At 40.9% G+C, this 25,745-nt stretch overlaps 1 protein-coding gene across 10 annotated transcripts in view; it reads right to left on the bottom strand.

The window, feature by feature from the left end:
- LOC115866801 (uncharacterized) overlaps positions 1 to 25,745 on the bottom strand; it is a 290,768-nt gene that overhangs the window by 52,318 nt on the left and 212,705 nt on the right. For 7 of the 10 annotated variants that reach the window (XR_011376902.1, XR_009559845.1, XR_009559846.2 and 4 more), the window contains one exon: positions 21,128 to 22,902. The exons of 2 other annotated variants lie outside the window; for them this stretch is intronic. Coding sequence is in view for 3 of the 8 variants with exons in the window: in XM_060288174.1 (XP_060144157.1) it covers positions 22,640 to 22,902 (263 nt within the window). In the remaining 5 variants the exon portion in view is untranslated. Of the gene's footprint in view, positions 1 to 4,015; positions 4,866 to 21,127; positions 22,903 to 25,745 lie in introns of those variants that run through there. One more of the 10 variants, XM_060288175.1, reaches the window with a different exon arrangement.

Below are 25,745 nucleotides of genomic sequence, written 5' to 3' on the forward strand. Positions count from 1 at the left end.
CATCCACGTCTTTACAAATGACCCAGTTTCGTTCCTTTTTATGGCTGAGTAATTTTCCATTATATATATGTGCCACATCTTCTTTATCCCTTCATCTGTCGATGGACACTTAGGTTGCTTCCATGTCCTAGCTGTTGTAAATAGGGCTGCAATGAACATTGTGTTACATTGGGGTACATGACGGTTTTTTTTTTTTTTTTTTTTTTTTGCGGTACGCGGACCTCTCACTGTTGTGGCCTCTCCCGTTGCGGAGCACAGGCTCAGCAGCCATGGCTCACGGGCCCAGCCGCTCCACGGCATGTGGGATCTTCCCGGACCAGGGCATGAACCCATGTCCCCTGCATCGGCAGGCAGACTCTCAACCACTTCACCACCAGGGAAGCCCCGTGACGCTTTCTGAGTTATGTTTTTTTCAGCATATATGCCCAGTACTGGGATTGTTGGGTCATATGGTAGTTCTGTTTTTAGTTTTCTAAGGAACCTCCATAGTGTTCTCCAGAGTGGCTGTATCAATTCACATTCCCACCAACAGTGCAAGAAGGTTCCTTTTTCTCCACACCCTCTCCAGCATTTATTGTCTGTAGAGTTTTTGATGATGGCCATTCTGACTGGTGTGAGGTGATACATCATTATAGTTTTGATTTGCATTTCTCTAATGATTAGTGATGTTGAACATCCTTTCACGTGTTTGTCAGCAATCTGTATATCTTCTTCGGAGAAATGTCTGTTTATGTCTTCTGCCCATTTTTGGAGTGGGTTGTTTGTTTTTATGATATTGAGCTGCATGAGCTGCTTGTAAATTTTGGAGATTAATCCTTTGTCATTTACTTCATTTGCAAATATTTTCTCCCATTCTGAGGGTTGTCTTTCATTTTGTTTATGCTTTCCTTTGCTGTGTAAAAGCTTTTAAGTTTCATTAGGTCCCATTTGTTTATTTTTATTTCCATTTCTTTAGGAAGTGGGTCAAAAATGATCTTGCTGTTATTTATGTCATAGAGTATTCTGCCTATGTTCTCCTCTAAGAATTTTATAGTGTCTGGCCTTACATTTAGGTCTTTAATCCATTTGGAGTTTATTTTTGTGTATGGTGTTAGGGAGTGTTCTAATTTCATTCTTTTACATGTAGCTCTCTAGTTTTCCCAGCACCATTTGTTGAAGCGGCTGTCTTTTCTCCATTGTATATTCTTGCCTCCTTTATCAAAAATAAGTTGACCATATGTGTGTGGGTTTATCTCTGGGCTCTCTATCCTGTTCCGTTGGTCAATATTTCTACTCTTGTGCCAGTACCATACTCTCTTGATTACTGTAGATTTGTAGTATAGTCTGAAGTCAGGGAGCCTGATTCCTCCAGCTCCATTTTTCTTTCTCAAGATTGCTTTGCCTATTCAGAGTCTTTTGTGTTTCCATATAAATTGTGAAATTTTCTGTTCTAGTTCTGTGAAAAATGCCATTGGTAGTTTGATAGGGATTGCATTGAAACTGTAGATTGCTTTGGGTAGTAGAGTCATTTTCACAATGTTGATTTTTCCAAACCAAGAACATGGTATATCTCTCCATCTGTTTGTGTCATCTTTAATTACTTTCATCAGTGTCTTATAGTTTTCTGCATACATGTCTTTGTGTCCTTAGGTAAGTTTATTCCTAGGTATTTTATTCTTTTTGTTGCAATGGTAAATGAGAGTGTTCCCTTAATTTCTCTTTCAGATTTTTCATCATTAGTGTATAGGAATACAAGAGATTTCAGTGCATTATTTTTGTATCCTGCTACTTTACCAAATTCATTGATTATCTTAGTAGTGTTCTGGTAGCATCTTTAGGATTCTCTATGTATAATATCATGCCATCTGCAAACATCTTTACATCTTCTTTTTTGATTTGGATTCCTTTTATTTCTTTTTCTTCTCTGATTGCTGTTGCTAAAACTTCCAAAACTATGGGATTTTCCCTTTCATCACTTTAAAGGTGTCCTGCCACTCCCTTTTTGCTTACAGAGTTTCTGTCGAAAGATCAGCTGTTAACCTTATGGGGATTCCCTTGTATGTTATTTGTTGTTTTTCCCTTGTTGCTTTTAATATTTTTTCTTTGTATTTAATTTTTTATAGTTTCATTAATATGTGTCTTGGTTTGCTTCTCCTTGGATTTATCCTGTATGGGATTCTCTGTGCTTCCTGGACTTGATTGGCTATTTCCTCTCCCATATTAGTGAAGTTATCAACTCTAATCTCTTCAAATATTTTCTCAGTCCCTTTCTTTTTCTCTTCTTCTTCTGGGACCCCTATAATTCATATGTTGGTGTGTTTAATGTTGTCCCAGAGGTCTCTGAGACTGCCCTCAATTCTTTTCATTCCTTTTTCTTTATTCTGATCTGTGGTAGTTATTTCTACTATTTTATCTTCCTGGTCACTTATCTGCTCTTCTGCCTCAGTTGTTTGCTATTGATTCCTTGTAGAGAATTTTAAATTTAATTTATTGTGTTGTTCATCACTGTTTGTTTGCTCTTTATTTCTTCTACGTCCTTGTTAAACGTTTCTTGCATTTTCTCCATTCTATTTCCAAGATTTTGGATCATCTTTATATCATTACTCTGAATTCTTTTTCAGGTAGACTGCCTATTTCCTCTTCATTTTTTTGGTCTGGTGGGTTTTTACATTGCTCCTTCATCTGCTGTGTGTTTCTCTGTCTTCTCATTTTGCTTAACTTACTGTGTTTGGGGTCTCCTTTTTGCAGGCTGCAGGTTCATAGTTCCCATTGTTTTTGGTGTCTGCCCCCAGTGGCTAAGGTTGGTTCAGTGGGTTGTGTAGGCTTCCTGGTGGAGGGGACTGTTGCCTGTGTTCTGGTGGACGACGCTGGATCTTGTCTGTCTGGTGGGCAGGACTGTGTCCCGTGGTGTGTTTTGGGGTGTCTGTGACCTTTTTATGATTTTAGGCAGCCTCTCTGCTAATGTGTGGGGTTGTGTTCCTGTCTTGTTTGTTGTTTGGCATAGGGTGTCCAGCACTGTAGCTTGCTGGTCGTTGAGTGGAGCTGGGTCTTAGTGTTGAGATGGAGATCTCTGGGAGACCTTTCACCATTTGGTATTATGTGGAGCCAGGAGGTCTCTGGTGAACCAATGTACTGAACTAAGCTCCCCCATCTCAGAGGCACAGGCCTGACCCCCCGCTGAAGCACCAAGATTCTGTCAGCCACATGGCTCAGAACAAAAGGGTGAAAGAAAAGAACGAAAGAAAGACAAAGAAAAGAAGAAAGAAAGAGAGAAAGAGAGAAAGAAAGAAAGAAAGAAAGAAAATAAAGTTAGTTAAATAAAAAATTAAAAAAAATTTAAAAGTAAAAAAAAAAAAAAACCAGAAAGGAAGAAGAGAGCAACCAAACCAAAAAACAAATCCACCAATGATAACAAGTGCTAAAAACTATACTAAAAAAAAAAAAAAAGGACAGTCAGAACCCTAGGATAAATGGCAAAAGCAAAGCTATGCAGACAATATCACACAAAGAAGCATACACATACACACTCAGAAAAAGGAAAAAAATATATTTATATAAGAAAAATTTAAAAAGGAAGAGAGCAACCAAATCAATAAACAAATCTACCAATGATAATAAACTCTAAATACTAAACTAAGATAAACATAAAACCAGAAACAATTTAGATGCAGAAGGCAAACCCCAAGTCTACAGTTGCTCTCAAAGCCCACCTCCTCAATTTGGGATGATTCGTTGTCCATTCAGGTATTCCACAGATGCAGGTACATCAGGTTGATTGTGGAGATTTAATCCGCTGCTCCTGAGGCTGCTGGGAGAGATTTCCCTTTCTCTTCTTTGTTCGCACAGCTCCTGGGGTTCAGCTTTGGATGTGGCCCCGCCTCTGCGTGTAGGTCGCCTCAGGGCTCTGGCTCACTCAGGCCAGAGGGAGGGAGGGGTATGGACTTCAGGGCGAGCCTGCGGCGGCAGGGGCCAACGTAACGTTGCGCCAGCGTGACGTTGCCCCGGCGTGACGTTGCACCAGCCTGAGGTGCGCCGTGCGTTCTCCCAGGGGAGTTGTCACTGGATCCCGGGACCCTGGCAGTGGCGGGCTGCACAGGCTCCGGGAAGGGGGGTGTGGAGAGTGACCTGTGCTTGCACACAGGCTTCTTGGTGGCGGCAGCAGCAGCCTTAGCGTCTCATGCCCGTCTCTGGGGTCCATGCTGATAGCCGCGGCTCGCGCCTATTTCTGGAGCTCCTTTAAGCAGCGCTCTTAATCCCTTTTCCTTGTGCACCCTGAAACAATGGTCTCTTGCCTCTTAGGCAGGTCCAGACCTTTTCCCAGACCCCCTCCCGGCTAGCTGTGGCACACTAGCCCCTTCAGGCTGTGTTCACACAGCCAACCCCAGTCCTCTCCCTGGGATCTGACCTCCAAAGCCCGAGTCTCAGCTCCCAGCCCCCGCCCGCCCCAGCGGGTGAGCAGAGAAGCCTCTCGGGTTGGTGAGTGCTGGTCGGCACCAATCCTCTGTGCGGGAATCTCTCCGCTTTGCCCTCTGCGCCCCTGTTGCTGCGCTCTCCTCCGTGGCTCCAAAGCTTCCTGCTGCCACCCCCTGTCTCCGCTAGTGAAGGGGCTTCCTAGTGTGTGGAAACCTTTCCTCCTTCACAGCTCCCTCCCAGAGGTGCAGGTCCCGTCCCTATACTTTTGTCTATTTTTCTTTTTTCTTTTGCCCTACCCTACCGGGTACGTGGAGAGTTTCTTGCCTTTTGGAAAGTCTGAGGTCTTCTGCCAGCGTTCAGTAGGTGTTCTGCAGGAGTTGTTCCCCATGTAGATGTGATTCTGATGTATTTGTGGGCAGGAAGGTGATCTCCACGTCTCACTCCTCCACCATCTTGAAGGTCTCTAGCCGATTCTGCAAGTTTAGTAGTAGATTCCTTAATGTTAAAGGCTGTTGTTGTCAAAGCCACACAAAGCAGAGAAAACAGTGTCTCTTGGAGCAAATGTCTAATATGAGGTAACGCACTCAGTATCTGACACATCTCTGCACAACTCCTTTCTGCACAGTAAAGATTAGGTGTGCTTGTAATAATAACGAATTTTGACTAGTTACTTAGAATGTAGTGCACATATATAAGGTAATATTTTTAAATAAACAACAAAATAAATACTTTTATACATGTGCTTTCAGACGGCTTTGGACAAGTAAGTTAAATCGGCAGCAGCTACTAAAAAAGATGATACATCACTATAAGATGGGTTATATATCATATGATTGCATTGGGTTTTTCTTAATAAAATCAGGTTTTTTTATTGAAGTATAGTTGATTTATAATATTGTGTTATTTTCAGGTGTATAGCGTAGTGATTCAGGGTATTTTTTTTTTTTTTTGCAGATTACATTCCATTGTAGGTGAAAAAAACTGAAAAAGAAGAAAAAGTAAAATATAAAAGTAGATTCCAAAATAGTACTTATGATTTCATTTCAAAAATCTATCATATATGTTATGTATGTTAGCACAGAAAAATATGGAAAATACTCATATTTTTTCCAATGCTTAAATCTGAATTGATAGGGCTAACAACAACAAAATCAATCCACATAACTAACTACACTAGCAGGAGATACATATATATTTGAAATATGACACCTAAATACATGCAAAAACCAAGGATTTGACAAATTTCAACATAGCTTTATGATTACAAAAAAGTCTCACCAAACTGAGGATAGAGAAAAGATCTATCTCAACCTGATAAAGGGCATCTACGAGAAAGCTAGAGCTAAATTATATTTAATGGTCAGACATTGAACACTCCCCCCTTAATATATGGAATAATTCAAGGATGTCCTCTTTCAGATTTGCTACTAACATTTTAATAGAGTTCTTATTTGTGTAATGAGGCAAGAAAGAGAAACAAAGGCATACAGTGGAAAAGGAAGATGTAACATTGTCTTTATTCATAGAAATCATGATGGTATAAGTAGACCATCCTAAAGAATTTACAAAAAAACTACTAGAACTAAGTAAGTGGATTTAGCAAGGAGGAGGGTAAAAGGAAAATAAATCAACTGTATGTCAATATACTAGTATCTTTAAAAAATAAAATGTTGACATAAAGATGGTTAAATTAGCAATAAAATCATAAAACAGTTAAGGATGAATTTAACAAAACACATGTGGGCCCTATCACTGAAAACCATAAAGTGTTTCTCAAAGAAAATGAAGACACTAATGCTATACAACCCAACATGGATGACCCTTAAAAACACTATGCTAAGTGAAGGAAGACAGGCACAAATGAGTACATGCTGTATGAATTCATTTGTAGGGATTTCCTGTGAAGATCCTCCATATTGACATAGAACATAGCATTAGTTTCCAGGGCAAGGTTGGGTGAGAGTGACTGCAGACAGACATGCAGGAGCTCTGGGGGTGATGGAAGTTTTCTATATGTTGAGTGTGGTAGTACTGACATGGGTATATACATTTGTCAGTTTCATACACCTGTACACCTAAAATGCTGTAACAAAGAAATGCCAGAAGAAAGAGACCAAATTGTCATCCTTTGTTGATTTAGAATATACAAGTGGAAAATGAAAAAACTACTGGATCCAGTAAGATATTTTGCAATAACATGCTGAGCAATTCCACTTTCCAGAGAAAGAGTATAAACACTCAAGGGGCCGTATCTGAGGGAGAAGGGAGATTTGGTGTGTAAGCCTGACATGGTCTGCTGCCTTTCCCTGAAGCATTTGCAAATTCATTGGTTTTAGGGTCAAAGAGACTAAGAACCTGAGGCTGAAGCAGATGCTAGAACGAAGAAGAGCTGAGAAGATACTTTAACAGCTGTGAGGGACATGAGAGATGGAAAACGTTAGTTCAGGCTTATCAAGACAGAGAAGAGAAGGACAGAGAAGAACCTGACAGTCTGAGGCACTTATCTCTTTTCATTAATTGTTAAAATCCGTCAATTCCTAAGCAGTGTAGGCTAAGAGAAGGAGAAGCCAAATAGAAAATGATTGCTAAGAGCGTCATGGGTAAAACAGAGACTTCCAGTACTAGCAGTGTAGTGAAGTGGCCATGCAGATAATAATAATAATGATGGATAATATACACAAAGATCCCAACTACTTAAAGGAACTGGAGAGTTCCCATAAGCAGTCAGAAACAGGAAGAGAGCTTATTCTCAAAAACCGCAACTGGAAATAGTAAGAGTGGTGCATTTGTAGCTTAGTTGTGTAAGGATGCTCAGCGCCCTCCCCAGTGACTGAGGCAGGAAATATTAGTGAAGAATTACAGCCTCCATTGGTCAAGGTGTGAGAGATCAGAGCTTAGGACTGAAAAAGCAGCTGGATATGTGATAAGGGAAATTCTAACAGCAAGTAAGCAGTAGGAATAAGACTCAAAATCTGAGTATAAAATCTGCCTAAATCCCTAACTGTTGAAAAACTCAGTGGTGCACAGGGAAGATATGAGAGGGCTCAGTGCAAAAGTGGACAGAGCTTCATCAGGTAGTGTGAGTTTGCTGCTTTTTAACTGAGTGCATTCCAATACTGTACACAGCCCAGATAGCAGACATCTGAAACTGCACAGGCTTGATGTATCAAAGGGCAGAACATAAGCCTTGCAGAACAGCTGGAAATTAGCAAGGAAACCACAGAGAGGATTCAGCTCCCAAAATGAGTATAATTTTTACTGAAATCCATTGCTGACCATGAAATTAACACAGGCCCAGGAAAGATCCCCAGCGGACTGGGCTATAAAAATCAGTGGTTGAGTGCGGTATAAACAGAACAGAGAGATAAACAGCTACACCCTGGGAGTGGGAAGAGGGAGACAAAGTTTGAAATTTGAGTCAGACCTGCAGTACTACCACAATCATCAGAACACAACAGAATACAGAGTTGCTACAATGTATTGTCTCCAGTGTCTAGATTTCAACCCCAAATTATAGAGCATGCCCCCCCCAAAAAAAGAAAAACTAAAAAACTGATGCATTACCTATACTTAGGGAATAAAGACAGTCAATATAGACTGACTCCAAGTGAGCCTAGATAAAGAATGTAAAGCAGCTATCGTGTATGTGTTAAAAAAGGTAAAGAGAAATACAAGGGGAATATATATGATAAATGAGTGAAAGGATAGCAAGTCTCCACAAAGAAATAAAATCTATTAAGAAACAAAAATTCTAGAGCTGAACAAGTAACAACTGAAAATTAAAATGCACTAAATGAGATCAATGGCAGATTGGGGTAGCAAAAGATAGACTCAGTATTCTTGAAAATAGAAATCACTCAATATGAAGAATTTTTTAAAAATTTAGAAATACGAACCGAGCCTCAGAGACTGTTAATATAAACTGTATGAAATATGTTCATTGGGGTTTTAGAAGAAGAGGAGAAAGAAATAAAGGCAGAAAAAGTATTAGAAGAAATAATGGCAAAACATTTTTGCTAAACATGTTAGGAAAATTAATTTATAGATATAAAAAGTGCAACAGATGCCAATCATAATACAAACAACAACAAAAAATCACATCTAGGATCTTCATAGTCAAACTGCGGAAAGCCAAAAAATAATGACAAAAATCTTAAAGAGGCAGGAAAAAATGCCATGTTGCATACAGAGAAATAACTACTGACTTTGTAACAGTAACTATGGAGGCCCGAAGACATTGAAGTGACATAATTAAAGTGTTAAAAGAAAAACACACACACACTTACCCAAGAATTCTATATCCAGTGAGAGGATGCTTCATGAATGAAGTTTTAATAAAAATATTTTCAGATAAATGAGAGCCGAGAGACTCTTACCAGCAGATTTGTACTATTAGGAATGCTGAAGGAAGTTCTTCAGGCTGAAGCGAGATCATATCAGTTGGCAACTCAAATTTACAGGAAGAACTGGAGAGCACTGAAAACTGTAATGTGTGTTAATGTAAAGTAAGAAATACAATTAAAAATGGATTTTCTTAGTTTTTTGAAAGACTTGAATAAAACAAATGTATAAACACAATATGTATAAGAATATATTTATAAACATTATAAATATTACAACAATATCACTAAAGTGAGGGGTAGTGGGTAATGAAAATATACTGTTGCCAGGTTCCATCTTTTAACTAAAATAATTTTATATTAATGCTAATTTTGTTAAGAGAAACAAAAGCAGACAGAGATATGGACAATGATTAAGAAATGGCATCTCTAAGCACAACCATGTCAGACTGGATGAAAAAAAAGCAGAGGCACCAATTACATGATCACTACAAGGAACACATTTTAAGTTATAAAGACATAAAAAGCCTGGAAATAAAGGGCTGGGAAAAGATATACCACGAAAGTACTAATTAAAATAAAGCAGGATCAGGGCTTCCCTGGTGGCGCAGTGGTTGAGGGTCCACCTGCCGACGCAGGGGACACGGGTTCGTGCCCCGGTCCGGGAAGATCCCACATGCCACGGAGCGGCTGGGCCCGTGAGCCATGGCCGCTGAGCCTGCGCATTCGGAGCCTGTGCTCCGCAACGGGAGAGGCCACAACAGTAAGAGGCCCGCGTACCACAAAAAAAAAAAAATGTACCCATGTAATGTATTAATAGAGTAAAAGAGAAAACATCCATTCATGATATAAATTGTCAACAAGCTAGGAATACAAAAAAACTTCCTCAGCCTGTTGAAAGCTGACATTATACTTAATGGTTTCCCCCTGAAATCAGGAGCAAACACAAGCATATCTATTTTTACCATCTATATTCAACATTGACCAGATAATCTAACCAACACAATAGGTAAGTAAAAATATTTTTAAGTAAAGAAAGGACTTTAGAATAGACAATAGGAAATAAAATTTTCTTTAATCACAGATTAAATAACTGTGTATGTTTATCTATTTGTCTTTTCTTTGTATGTTCCGTTTCTCTTGCCATCAGTGCTCTTGCCTTCCTTCAGCTTTATCCCTTCCATCTCAATCTTCCTGACTCAGAGACTCAGAGCACAGTTACAGAAGCTGTTTTAATATTCCCATATGCTGGTTTCCCTTATTTGTCATTTCTGGGCATATTTCTAATGATTAAATTTTCTCCTGGTTATCAGTCACATTTTCCTGCTTTTTTTGCATCCTTAGTTTTTGAATTGGACGGCAGATGTTGTGAGTGTTATGTTGTTGCCTGCAGGATTTTGTTATATTCCTTTAAATACTATTGGATATTTTTCTAGCATGTAATTGTATTACTTGAAATCATTTAGATTATGTTAAGACTTGCTTATGTTTGTCAGGACCAGAGAACTTTTATCTACAGCTGATTCGGTCACAGTGCTAAAGCATGTCCACCCACAGTCCTGTATATCACAGTGGCGAACTCTCCAGTGGAAACAGAAACTGCTCCCAGCTTTGTGTGAACAGGGGAATTTTTCTACCTTGTCTTCTCTAGTTGTTCCTTCTCTGACTTTGGACATTTCTTCTCATGCACACGCGGGTCAGCACTCAACCAAAGCCTCGAGGTCACCCCTCTGCAGCTCTCTCTGCACAGCTCCCTCCTTTATGGTTTCCAAGTCACAGGCACCTTGGCCTCCCTGAACTCAGAGAGAATGGCAGGCTCTGTGTGGGCTCTCCTTCCACTCTCTCCAGGCCTTTAAACAATGCAACCATGAGTTGTCCCGTTTGTTTCCCTTTTTGACCAATTTTATGGTTGTTAAATTTGTGAGCATAGGGAGGGATGAGCAGGGGAGAGTGAGGGGCTTGCTAAGTCCAGGCTCTCTTCCTTCATCTTTACTGGAACTTACTTGATTGATTTCTAAAGTAATAAAACTACAATTCTGAAACCACAAAAATTCTATAATTTGCCTGTTTAATAATTCAGAACAATTCCCAACCCACCCCCAGGTTTATAACTTGTCATCTGTGTTTTTGAAAAGTAACATGATACTTTGGTTTTTTGGGGTTTTTTTACATCTTTCTTGGAGTATAATTGCTTTGCAATGGTGTGTTAGTTTCTGCTGTATAACAAAGTGAATCAGTTATACATATACATATGTTCCCATATCCCTTCCCTCTTGTGATACTTTTTAATGATAACACCCTTCCCCCACATTAATTATCTTGATTTGGCACCATATTAATCTGGAGGCAAGAATTAGGTTAAAGTTAAAATTATGCATTATTAATTTCCCATAGACCTACATTCACAGCTGTGTGTGCATTGTGCCTACAAATGTAATAGAGAGCTATCATTACAAAATGAAAACCCAAGGAAATAAAGGATGAAAGGGAAAGAGATATAAGAAAAGTGATAGGATTACAAGTAACAGAATCATATGAAGTGAAGTGTAAACATGTGCTTGGTGATCACAGTTTTCCACATCCTCTATGTTTTCATTTCTAATTTGGAGGTGAGCAGACCGCCCTCTAGTGGGGTAGAGAAGCATGTCAGTTAGCAAATTGCAGAGGGAACCAACAAAACATTCAGCAGTATTTTTCTCCCTCTTCTTCCTTTACTTAAGAGATTTTACTTCAAATTTAAGAGATTAGTAGAACTTAGAATTTTCAGAGTTTTACAAAAGAACTTAATATTTTATTCTCACATAATCATCATGAAGCAGATGGCACAGAAATTCATAGCCCTATTTTACAAATATTGAAGCCAAGGTTTGAATATAGCTTGACCTGATTGGTCAGCTATATTAATAACTAAATAATGTGATTAGAACTTACAAGTCTGGTGTTAGGAGTAATGTTCATTTTATCATGGAAAGAGGTACACATTTCTACAGCAGAAGGCTGCTGAGACTGTGCCTAGATTTGTAATGACAATCACGTTGCAGAATGTCTATGTTTCCCATTTGGAACTTCTCCAGACCTTTTTAGCATGTAATCTTGATCCTGATGACTAAGGTCATTGCAGAGAAATAAAAACATCTTCTTAATTTATTATATGAGTTTTAAAGTTCAAAATAACAAAATCAAATAGCATAGATATATTCCCTGAAGATAAAATTGCTGAGAATTTTTGGAAAGAAAGTTTCCTTTGTTTGAAAAAAATGCATCTTCTTAACTGTATCTTTTTCCAGTAAGTACTAGAAAATTTCTGACTTTGGGGGTGTGTCTCAGGGAAATTCCTGAGTGCCTCATCGGTTTTGTGGTATGAATTTATTTAGAGGCTCCATTAACTTTATTTTGTTAAGAAACCCTTTGACCTTTTTTGTTCACTGTGGATTTTTTGTCTTAGTGGCTAAGATGGATGTGAAGGCCAACCCAATAACCTACCTTCTAATTTTATCTCATCATCTCAAAAACATATTTTTACACCTATTACCTAAAAAGAGTAATTAGAGGGGATGATAGTGTGGTTTAGTGGTTAAAGACTTGGTCTGAGAATTAAAGAACCTCTACTCCCACTCACTGAGCTGACGCTCTGGCATGGGTTAACCCTTTAAGTCCAGTAAATGCAGAGCTTTCAAAAGGAAAACTAACACTTCTTCAGAGGTGATGAGGCTAGTATTTTCCAGAATAGAACCACTATGTAATTGTCTTGGGTGACTGTAATTTATTTTGAGGTTTTACAATCAGTGGTAGATTTTGAGGGGAGTTATTAAGAGATCATGACCTGGATGAGCAAAAAGCACACCCTCTGGTTGGCCCGGGTTTACTATTGCATGCCCGTGAAGGCACAACAGAGTCTGGAAGACTTGCTTGATTGTAGAAGACCCAGGTATTAAAGACAGTATCAGCTTTATTTTACTTTTGCCCAAATCTGTAACGCTCTCAGTTAGTAGCATACTATTGGAGCTGCTGTTCAATCCAAAAGCACTATAGGGTTCAGAGAGGAAACTCAGAATATGCATTTCCAGACCTGCCCACTACGTACCTCCAAATCCACTGGAAAAAAAGACAAGAAACAAGAATATAGAGAAGATATCTCCTCCACGCTAAAGTTAGGACAAGAGCCAAGTTCATACAACAAACTCAAGAAAACACTGCTTATAAGTACAAATTGAACCAAGCTGAGGGAGAACATTAGGAACCTTTCAAATAACACAATAAGTAAAGTAACCGTAAGAATTTTGACAGATTTTACTTGTATTCCCTGAACAGTTTTTAGATTATATAATTTTCATTCATGAAAATTAAAGAAAACATCAACTCCCTGACATAGAACATAGGACCACAGAAAGAGATAAATGAAAAATTATATATCTAAGGGAAAAAAATTACAAGGAAATATAAAATTTCAAAACATTCAACAAAACATGAGTAGAATTGACCTTGGAGAAAATAACATTAAGATATGAAATAATAAGATTAAAAAGAAGTCTTACAACTCAACAATAAACAGCTTAAAAACCCCATTTTTAAAATGTGCAAAGGATTCGAATAGATATTTCTCCAAAGAGGATGGCCATAAGCACCTAAAAAAGATGCTCAAAGTCATCAGTCATCAAGGAAATGCAATCAAAACCACAATAAGGGGGCTTCCCTGGTGGCGCAGTGGTTGGGAGTCCGCCTGCTGATGCGGGGGACGCGGGTTCGTGCCCGGGTCCGGGAGGATCCCACATGCCGCGGAGTGGCTGGGCCCGTGAGCCATGGCCGCTGAGCCTGCGCGTCCGGAGCCTGTGCTCCACAACGGGAGAGGCCACAGCGGTGAGAGGCCTGCGTACCGCAAAACAAACAAACAACAACAACAAAAAAAACACAATAAGATACCAATTTTCACCCACTCGGATGGCTAAAATAGAAAAGACACACAAGACAAGAGTTAATGAGGATGTGGAGAAATTGGAAACCTCACACACTGCTGGTGAGAATGTAGAATTGTGTGGCCACATTCTGGAAATTTAATGATGGAGTTATCATACGACCCAGCACTTCCACTTGTATAGTTATCCAAGACAGATGAAAACAGATGTGCACACAAAACTTCTGCACAAATGTTCAAGCAGTATTATTCACAATAGCCAAGAGGTGGAAACAACCCAAATGTCCATCAACAGATGAATGGATGAACGAAGTGTGGTCTATGAATACAATGGAATATCATTCAGCTTTAAAAAGGAGGAAATTTTGACATATACTACACCATGGATGAACCTTATGACATTGCACTAAATGAAATAAGCCAGTAACAAAGGACAAATATTGTACGATTCCAAATAAGGTCACATTCTGAGCTTCTGGGTGGACATCAATTTTTGAGGGACACGATTCAAAACCTAATTATTTCTGTGTTAAGCAATAGTCTAAGAATATTTTCATATAATATATCATTTATTCATCACAATAACCATGAGGTAGGTACTAGTAATTTCCAATTTTTTAGGTAAGAAAACTGAGCCATGGGAAGAACACAAAGCTAAGTGATTAAGTCCGTACTGACCAGGGACCATGGTCATATCTGAAAGCATGTGACTGCTCTGCACACTTTGCAGCACTGGCTTGGCTGGCCACATTCTTGCACCTTTATTCTCTTTTGCCTTCTTCAGGAAGTTTTCTACTTTTCCACTGAATGATTTATTTTCAAATATTTAGTCATTGATTCTTGTTATGTATTACTTCTAATGGAAAACAATAGTAATAGTTCGAATGTCCAACGGTTTGGGTTAGTAGTAAAAGATGTCCAACAGTAGGATTTATATTCAGTTAAAAATAATTTTTTTTAACTTCAAAGACAGTACATGTTCGTTTTCCCCAAAATGGATATATAAAAGTTATAATGGAAAAAAAATATCCCTTATCTCACTCAGTGATAATCATTATTAAGACCTTGGGGCACACATTCCCATTCTACATATAGTTTCCTTTAATATGGGACTGGTCTTGCATACTTTAAAATAAGCCTTCAGTTGGGAAATTGGAGATTTAGTTTGCTTACTCAGTTACTCACTGGTTCGCACGTTCAGTAAATGTTTGCTGAACACCTGCGATGTGTTGGAAGTGATGCTGGTTGTTAGGGGATGATGGTGAGTGAAACCTGAAGAGTGCTGCCCTCCTGCAGTGCACAGTCTGGTGGGAGATGCAGATTTCCATAAGATAATCACATGCACGAAGGAAACAGAGCTGTAATGGGTAAGTGCAGGCAAATAACGAGGGGGAGTGTTTCAGACAGAAGACACGTCATGAGCAAGCAGTCAAGAGCTGCTGTGAGTTAGCAGTGGCTCCCAGGGTGTGAAAGGACCAGCCAGCCAGGGGTCGGGAGGCGTGCTGTTTGGACATACGGGTGGAGAGTTAGGCAGGGAACGGATCTGCACTCTCTTATAGGCAATTAGAAACCTTTTGTATTCGTCCTAAGTACAGCTGCACTCTGTCCGAGGGTTCTGAGTGGGATGTGACATCAGTCCATCTTTCCCAGCTGCAGTCCTATTGCTAGACACTTAGTTGCTCCAATTTGTACGTAAGTTGTTCTAATAAATATCACATTATTAAAGTTTTTTTCTCCTACTAATCTTCTAGCACTGAATTGTTATTTGTCCCAACTAATTTCACATTTAATGACATTTAGATATTTTCCACTATTTACTTTTGGGGGGCAATTATTTTGTTCCAGCATTTGTTTTATAAACTTCCAAAATAAGACACTATATTTGAAAAATTTTAATGATATTAAAAGGTAGGAATAAGATGTTTAGAGAAATGAATAAAAATGCATCATCCCACGGGCAGTATTTATGCCTCAAGTCTCAAATGATTGTCACAGAAATAAACGATTATGATGCACCAGATGAACAAGAATTAAAACCCAACAAGGGACAGGACTCCTTTTTGGGTAAATTGTTTTTTAAACATCTTCTCACTAACCACTTTCTTTTCACAATTTTAAGTTATTTTGCAATTGGATCATCTGGAGTGGTTGGTTGGAATAATTATTCATCCAGCCTTTGAACTGCTCCTCATGGGGAACTGACCAGCTCCTGAGAGAGCCAGCCCGCTTCCTCTTCAGGTCCTTAGAACTGGGTTTTCCTGGTGGCCTGTGCTAGTTTGCCTGTGTCTGGAACTGGTAACAAGGAGGGGATGATTGGGAAGGAGAGGACAGGGAGTTTGGCTTTTTTTTTTTGGAATGAATGAATTCTGAAAGTATCAGTCCTATGAGACAGTTTTTGGTACACCTGGGATTATAAACTGAAAAGCAACATTTGACTCACTCTACAGTGGAGGGACATAGCTTCTTGACGATTTGATGACTTTTATCATTCCATTGATAATTCTGAAACCCAAATTTAACCTATAGCTTCTAATCTTTCTTTTAGTGACCACTTTTTTTTTTTTTTTTTGCAGTATGCGGGCCTCTCACTGTTGTGGCCTCTCCCGTTGCGGAGCACAGGCTCCGGACGCGCAGGCTCAGCGGCCATGGCTCACGGGCCCAGCCACTCCATGGCATGTGGGATCTTCCCAGACCAGGGCTCGAACCCGTGTCCCCTGCATTGGCAGGCAGATTCTCAACCACTGCGCCACCAGGGAAGCCCTACTGACCACTTTTTAATAGCTGTATTGAGGGTCAGTAGATTTGGTTTCTCTTTAGCCCCTGATTCCAACACAGGTTGTGAGAAGAATAAATTAACCAAGGAATGGATGAAAATGAGATTGCCGATGATAATGCAGGGAAGGAGGATCAGGACAGCTGGACTGGATCGCAGCTGTAACCAGGGTAATTGGACAGCCCTCACTGAGAAGGCTGCATGTGACTCAAGAATTGCAGAAAGAGCCTTTCAGGCAGGGGAGCTACACATGGGGGCCCCTTGGGGCAGAGGCTTGCTTGCCGTGCCGGAGAAACGGCAAAGGCCAGCAGGGCTGAAACCCAGTGTCAAGGAAGAGACAGAGGCTGCACAGTGCAAGGCCGCCTCTGTGATGGGGAGACTGCAGGAGGGGACCGTGAAGGAAACAGAGGCAGAAAGTTGGGTAAGAGCCACGTAAGACTGGCAAGGGTACCTTGGAGGTCACAGAGAGTACGCTGTGCTGTTCTGAGGGTGGTGGAAGTGGGCTCGTTGTGTCGTTAGGCAGTGTTTCAGAAAGAAAGGCCAAGCCGCTTTTTCAAGACGGTGCGTTAATCTCGGTGCGCGTTCCTAGGTAACACAGAAAATAATGCTAAAATTTGCAATCCCGCTGTAACACATAAGGGAAACCAGAGGCTGTGAGGAATCTCTGTATGTTGTAAACTAAACAGAAACAGTCTAAAACCGAAATTGTGTGTAAGACAGGGCAGAGAGAGCAGAAGTGGAAGGGAACCCAGCGGGAACCGGCAGAGGCCTTCCTAGCGATACTGCGTCAGAAGTGGTCAGACCGTTCACGCTCTCTCAACCTCCTTCTCACGCCTCCAGCCAGGCTGCAGTGACAGAGGTCTGCCTCTACCTGGGACTCGGTGGGTCACAAAGACACACGCAGTGCCCCTCAGGGCTGGTTACGGCTGGAAGGAGCTTGGAGGGCACACAGGAGACCAGCCACCGTGGTACCTGACGTACGGCTCGTGAAGAGCGTCCATCTTCTTACTGAGAAAAGGCTGGGCGAGTCCCAGCAGCACACGCTGCCTCCCTGCCAGTGGGCTATAGTAACAGACACAGCAGGTACATCCTCATTCAACACCTGCCACGAAAGTGAGACAGGTTCAACGAACTGGAGAACTCACACCTGAAGAAACAAAGTTCCTAGTGCAGTAAAATAGAGCTTCAAAATAATACTTTCCTAAAAGCCAAAGGATGGTATCAATAAAAATGTATCAAAGGAAAATGGACACTGAAGAAAAGAGATTCAGTAAGCTAAAGAATTAAGCAAGAGGGCTTCCCTGGTGGCGCAGTGGTTGAGAGTCCGCCTGCCGATGCAGGGGACGCGGGTTTGTGTCCTGGTCCGGGAAGATCCCACATGCCGCGGAGCAGAAAGAATTAAGCCAGAGGATTTTCTCAGAATGTCATACAAGTGGATAAAGCGAGAGAAATCATAAAAGAGAGACATAGAATAAAACCAGAATATCCAACATCTAATTAAAGGCAGTGTCGGTGGGAGAGAATGTGAAAAATATATATTTCAAGAAGCAATAAAAGAATATTTGAAATCATGGAAGAGATGAATTTTCAAACTGAAAAGGCCAGTTAAGTGCTGAGTTGAATTTATAACGCCAGCAAGCCAGCCTCACCTCTCACACAAACACAGGGAATCAGTGGCAAAGTGAAAATCTTAAAATTTCCCAGAAGGAAGGAATAGGTTATTTAAAAAGCAAGGAGAAACTGGTGGACATTAAACTTCTCGGCCACACTAAGTACTAGGAGACAATGGGGTAGTATCTTCCGTATTCTACGGGAAAACAACGTTCAACATAGAATTTTAAACTGAGACATTCAAGCCCTATTTAAAGGGTAGGAGTAAAAATGACAATATTTTTGCATGCATAGAGCAAAAACTCTATCCACTATCTACCTTTTCCAAAATAGGTATTAGAGGATGAACATCAGAAAGAAGAAAATAAATCCTTGAGGAAGAAGCATACAAATATTAGAGATTTTTACTATTTACTATTGAGCCAAAAGTATTAGATATATGTGTGTATCTGTCAGAATTTAAATCTGTAAACATTATAACATGTACAATTTTATACCCATATATTTAAACATATTTTAATTGCGATGAAATTGACAAAACCTAAAATGAATCATTTTAAAGTGCACAATTCAGTGGCATTTAGGCTGCACCCCTTAAGTTTTGGTACCTTGAGTTCTTATTTTCGTTTGTCTCTAAGTTTCTTTCTAACTTCTCTTGCGGTTTTGTCTTGAATCCTTTGGTTACGATTACGTTGTTTAATATCTAAATATTTAAAAATTTTGCCCAGGTTTGTTGTGGGCTGTTCAGTTAACCTTCCAGTGTTTTGAGGAATGTCCCATGCTCTTCTACCCTGAGGGAGATCTGGTAGTCCCCAAACAAGATGACATAGACACACACAGTTATTTGTGCATCTGATCTGCCGTGTTTTCTCCAGAGCAGGGTGTCAGGGTCCTGCACTGGGAATGTGGGCTGCCAGCTTCGGGATGGCTGTGAGTCAGGAGGTGGGGGGACAAAGCAGTTAACACACCACAGATCTTGCCTACCACTTCTGGTGGACTATTTGTAATTCAGGATTCAACTGGCTGCTGTAAACCTTTGACCACTTTCCAGAGTTCTGACCAAGTTGGTTCTGTTCTGCTTGATATATTGATGGTTCTTTGGAGGCTCGGGCACCCGGAGTTGCCCGCCAGGTCATTTTTGCTGATGTAAGTCTTCCACACCCACTTACTTTTACACTGTGGGGAAATGGTAAACTTTGCTGAGAAAATATAAATTATAATTGGCTTGAGAAAAGGTAGAAAACTAGAAAAGAACCATAAATAAAGAAGAGATTGAAGTAGCAATCTAGCTATGACCCACAGAGTAGAACAAGGCTTTGGAGATTTTCTAGTTGATTTCTATGAAACTCCCAAGAAATAAATAATTCTGAGCACATAAGAAATCGTCCCATGGGAATTTGGAGAGCATACGGGAATAGAGCTTAGGTGTTAGACTGAGGAGGATGGAATTGTAAGTTTCGATCTGCTATTTATTGATGTAAATGGTCTCACACAGGATTTGGGACTTAGAGTGCTGATTTCAGGACTTGGAACGGCTGAGTTGGCTGGTCGTTGCCTGGACCTGGTGGTGGCTCACGATCAATGGCAGGGTGGGGATGGGGCAGTGCTGGAAGCTCCCTGACATCCTCCAGAGGAAGGTCTCTGAAGGCTCAGAGAGTAAGCATGTTGGATTGGATAGATCGTGTGTGAGCATCTCAACTTCCCCATCAAGTGAGATAACCTGAGAGGCCCTTGGTCTTCTTGGAGTTCTCTTGAACATCGAGGTGGTCCGTTTCCCCGGTGACATTACACTAATGGGACATGAGTGCAGAAGCTCCTCCTGGGAGTCCAGGCGCCTGAGCCTTTGCACTGCCTGTTCTCTACAAGGACACTCTTGTCCAGACATCCCACAGCAAAGCCCTCACCTCTGTTAGGTCTTCACCCAAACTTTTCTTTTTCAAACCGACCTCCCCTGATTACCCTATTTAAAACCCTATCTAATGTTACATGCATTTAAGTAAGAGCACATGTGGGGATAAAGGATGAACAGATGAACAAAATATTAAAGTGAGAAGGGCTTTCTGTGGACTGACGACAATGGTACACCATTCATTGTGGAAGATCATTTATCTAAATCTTTGCATCTAAAAACCAAAAAAGAAAAACAATCTTAAAAGGACATCATGCATCATAGTGTAAAATTGTGTATCATCTATTTTATTTATGCATAGACACGTGTATAGTGCTGTGTAAAAATGTGCCTGCCTCTTCCCATATGTGGTGTCTCTGGGGAAGGTGACAGGCGAGAAACGAGGGTGGTTTGCAGTATTCTTACAGCCAACATGGGAAAGTCTCGGTGTCCATCCAGCCTTCATCATGGGCACTTAGATGCCTCCCATCATTTCTATGTCTTCATCCAAGTGTCATCGCCTAACTTTATTAAGGAGGCAGAGAGGACTTGGGCGGGGGGAACAGAGATGAGGTGGGGCAGCTCAGGGATGACTCCCCACCCCATCCCAGGACGTGCAGACTGCGTCCAGCAGAGAAGACAAGCCACGGAGATGTTCTCCAAGGAAGCGAGCTCATGGTCGTTTTCCTTTATAGGAATCAGTCTGACTATCGTAGAAAGGAAAAGAAGAAAAGATGGAAGCAGGGAGTCCTGCGCAAGGCCAGCGTGTGTCTGGAACGTGCAGACATGATTGGGAGGGACAGACAGGGGCACCTAGAATCAGCATCCTTGCTTTGTTGTGTGGCTGACCATGGCATAACCCAGCACAGGAAATAGAACTGGGATGATCGCATCTCATTCTGCCTCCAGCCTCAGTCCTTGGCCTAGCACGAAGTGCATGCATTTTGCTGAATTAGGTGCCAATCATCACAGACTGAAACGAGGCACAGTAAGATAATGAGAGTCAGCTCTCTGCCTCTGCTCTCCATGAAGTATACGCCTTATTCCCGAGGTCTGGAGGAAAAGCTGCTTCACCTGATGCCTTTTCATTGCTACCTACAGTCTGTAAAGTGTCATGGTTGCCATTTCCCCTTCAGAGTGGTAGTAACACATGCATTGCATTTTCTTTAAACTGTATCAATTGAACTTCTATGAAAATAAATGATTAAATACTCACACAAACTTTTATTTTAAATCAACAGCCATCATTACATAGGCCTTGATTTATCCTACATAGAGTAAATTAAAAGTGTGGAAAAATCATAGTTATTCAGGAATACAAAACAAACATCTAAATGAGTAAATTAAAAAATAAAATAAAGGTAGTATCCCCGTAGTTTAAAAGAATGGCTTTGGTAACATTAAGTGAATAAATGTTAAGAAGAATATCTGGTCCATGTCGTAATTATCAGTCAAATGCAAGAGTCAGACAAATTTACCAAAGTGGGCTATGAAGCAGCGATCTTCATAATATATTCAAAATCTTAAATTCATCTTTCTTGGTTTTTACCCATATAGTTCACAAAACTAGAAAATTTAATACATAGAAAATATGTATGCATGTATGTTTTAAAATTACTCAGAGTAATGATACATGCAACTGTTTGGCTTCCAATCCATGCATATTTAAAGGCCAAAGATGTTGGTACAGTGTTTTAATTAACCCGACGTTCCCCAGGGTTAAACAGAAGCTCAGGGGAAGTGACAGAGACAAATGGACCCGCGGCAGCTCCTCGTCACCTGCGCGTCCTCCCTGGGACCCCGCGTCTGTGCTTCTCTCTCTGGATGCCCCGAGATTCAGTATTCCATCATGGAAGACATGTCCCTGAAACATTAATTCCTACCGTTCATAACTCCCTTGAGTATTACGAAGGGGAAAAATCACATTTTTTAAAAAAAATGGTCTTTTTTCATGGTTTCTGCATTTGGTAGCAAATTAGAGACTCTGGGTCCTCATTATCCAGTACTCTTTGCTCACACTTGGAGGCGGAGGGAGCATCAAAGGCGGCGCAGAGAGTGAACTGGGCATCGCCAGTGGGACCTGGCCTCCCAGCTGTGCCCCACCGCTCCCAGCGGCCAGCGGTCTGTTCACCCTGCAGAGGACAGGGTCTCAGGGCTGAGGCCGGCGGGGGGGGGTCCCCCGAGCGCCCTCGGTTACCCCGGGTCAGTGTGCATAGCGGTGAGCTCAACAAAAAAAAACACGAAACTTAAAAAATATCTAAAAGCCCAGTTGAGCGTGAAATCGCCACCAAAGAGGACGTCAACAACTAATAAATATTGCAGGTGACCCAGAATTGGCATGCGGTTAAACTGAGAACATCCGTTTTCATTGCGAAATAATCAGCGTCACTCTGCATAAGACTTCATTTAATTGTCTTGAACCTAATTTCATGTACTAGAAAGACCACTGTAGTAAAATTCTAAGTCAAGGTTTAACCATGTATGAGCCTTGTAAAAATAAATAAATAAATAATAAAAATGCTTAATTACTGTGATTTAAAAAAAAAAAAAAGACTTCATTTAAGGGACCCTTTCCCTTGAGCTTGCTGGAGACCCACGCCCTGGGGCTGTGATGTCGGGCCCAGAGCCGGAGCGCGTGCACCCCGCCTTCCCGCAGGAAGCAGGGCATCAGGAGGAACGGCAATCGAAAGGCAATTACCGGGCACCAGACCGGCACAATCTGTTCAAGGGACTTGTCCGCCGGCATGGGGTCCGCGCGCGCAAGAAGGACCGGGTAAGGGATCCTTCCTCAAGCCGCAGAGTTTCCCAGAGATGCCGAGGGATTCGTGCCAGGTCTCTCGGCCAGAAGGAGAGCAGGGCTGCACCTTTCCGTCCTTGTTCTCTGTGCAGAAGATTTCTGATGTCCCAGACATTGAGGACCTCCATTTGATAGAGCAGCCTGCTTTGGGGATGTTGACAATCAGTATTTTTCCTCTTTGCCTTCTCCCTGGAGATTATGTTAGACAAGTAATTATTATATTAGCCAGAGTCAAGGCAAGAGAGAAGACAAAGCAAAACAAGACCCGAGTTAAAGAGAAAATACGTACCTGGGCAGGTAGCAAGGCAGACATTTCTTTCTGGAGGTCCAGCTATTTCTATTTCTATCTTTGAAATCCAGCTAATATTTTAAAAGAGGGCATACATGATTCTTGGTGTAGTTTTACTTTGTTATTTTGGCTAAAAAAACTAAAAAACTACTTTAACAGGATGACTGTAAGAAAGATAAGTTTCATTTATGCTTATCAGAGGCATTTACAAGAAACAACCTAAGTTTTGCTTACACAAACCAAGTTAGTTTATAAAATAAACTAGCTGAAGTATCTGTTATGTGGCTTAACCCGTTTTGTCTCCATGGGGAATTTGCATACCTGGTCTCCAATTTATTTCATTTAAGCCCACCTGGAAAGACGTCAAAGATAGGTTGTTGCATTTTAAACGTTTTTGCAGAAAAATAGATATGGTATGTTCTTGTTTTATAAAATAGATTGTTAGCACATGTATTAAAAATGACCTTTAACTGGGTGTTCTTTTGCACACTGGAGAGTAACGTGGTGGGGGAAGAGACTTTTAAAAACCTTTTGAATTATATTTGTCTCTCTCATTTATTTATTATAACATTATCAGAAACAAACGTAGATTAAAAAGCAACACATAACAAGCCTAACAGACAAAGTCTCACTAAGAGGTTGTTATTATAAGTGAAGGACAGAGGTTGAATAGGGGAGGGAGATGATGACCCCTTAATGTGAGAGAAAAATAAGACTCTTCCACCTTTGAAGTCAAACCAAATAGCGCTACAGGCAAATCCTTCCATACTTTCCTCTGTTGCTGGCAATGTTTATCTTCTGGTTTGCTTTTCAAACCTCTATCAAACTTCTGCCTTGAACCTCTGATAGTTTTGGACCAAAAAGAGAACTGAAACTTCTAAGTAAGAAGTATCAGGTGTTAGACCCTGCCTGGTGACCTTCGGTCACAGGGAGTGAGTGGCTGGTCCAGGTCAGGTCCCGAGCAGACACGAGTAACAGTGCATCTGTACATCTCTCAGCCATGATCCTTCGGAATTACATCTACGATGACAGCTCTTATCAGAACGTTGAATTAGTCGTGGTTACATCCTAGGGAAGGAACTGTGCCCCGGCACACAGTTGGGATGGTGAACAATCTCCCATTTCCCCGTTGATATTTTGTGAGATCGTTACTGACATAAGTATATTCCAAGTTACCAAATCGAAGGGAAGAAATAAATGAGATGTTTACAAGGATTACAAAATTCGGGGTGGAAATTCTTAGTGAAAATGCCTTTGAAGATAACAGGAGAGAGAAGCCAAAATTCTTGACAACTCAGGATGAAAACACCTCAGGAGATACCATGGAAAGAAAGGCTGGATGACCACGGTCACAGCCACAGCTGCAGTGAGTTCAAAGCTGTCTAAACAGCCAGTGTGAACCTTCCGAGAGAAAGAATTCACCTTTTCCTGATATCTGCACATTGATTTCACGTTGCTGGACCTTGACGAACATCCTTCGGTTTTAATCCACCAATGCATAGATCCAGTCTGCCAACAGGGGTTTAAATATGTAAGAGAAACCTCCTCTGAAGCATGGAGAAAAGGGTTTTCCCACTGCCAAGGAACCGGAGCTCTGTGTTTCCCAGGAGATTTTGCAGAATAGTTGAATTAACGGTGCAGTGCAGTCGTGCAGTCAGTGTGAGAGGGGCTGAAGGAAGAGTGGTCTCTCCATCCTGGATCAAGGATGTCACGGAGCAGCAGGTAGATCCCAGCTCAGGAGCTCAGTGGATGAAATCCACTGCTTAACCTCACTCTCCTAACAGTGAAACCAAGGGCAGTAGATTGGATCAGCAATGGACAAATTTTTATATTATATTTTTCAGTTTAAGAAACCCCTTGTAGAAGAAAACTGTACTTTTTAGAATAAACAAATAAAAGAGATACACTTGTCCAAGCATTTTCTCTGAAGCAGCCTGGGAGGGTCTGGTGGAAGAGCGAGAATAAATGCATCTGAGTTCTCCCAGCATCCCCACGGTTCGGCCTCAGGTCTGCCTGGGTCCACAGCCTCTTACTCAAGTGCCACTCATATTTACTATAGTTCTTTGCAGATTTTCTTACTCAACACCTGAAAAACGGTCCCCCTTATAATACACATGCCAGTGTATTTCATACTCCAGTGTACTTAGAAAATGTAATAAAATTCAAAATAAAGAGAAATGAAAAATAAAATCAAAAATTTAATTTTGGGGGCTTCCCTGGTGGCGCAGTGGTTGAGAGTTTGCCTGCCAATGCAGGGGACACGGGTTCGTGCCCTGGTCCGGGAAGATCCCACATGCCGTGGAGCGGCTGGGCCCGTGAGCCATGGCCGCTGAGCCTGCGCATCCGGAGCCTGTGCTCCGCAGCGGGAGGGGCCGCAACAGTGAGAGGCCCGCGTACCGCAAAAAAAAAAAAAAAAAAAAAAAAATTAATTTTGTTTATAATAAAACAAAATTTATTGAGTGCTTTTATATATTAAGGCATTTTTCTAAGTGTTTTTGCAGATATTAACTTATTTAACAATCTCCATAAGAATTCCGGGGATCAGGTACTATTTTTACCCCCTTTTTATACTAAGAAAGTAAGGCACAGGGATTTAGGGGTATTTTTAAGGACTAAATGGGATAACAGCTTATGTTTTTAACACATTTAAGAGGGAAAGGAGTTAAAACAATACACAGACACTTATAAAGAAATATTAATTCAGCATCATCCTTAAGAGATTTCCATAAACCTTATAGGAAAA

Source organism: Globicephala melas, chromosome 18 (assembly GCF_963455315.2).
Source record: "Globicephala melas chromosome 18, mGloMel1.2, whole genome shotgun sequence".
Taxonomy (NCBI): Eukaryota; Metazoa; Chordata; class Mammalia; order Artiodactyla; family Delphinidae; genus Globicephala; species Globicephala melas.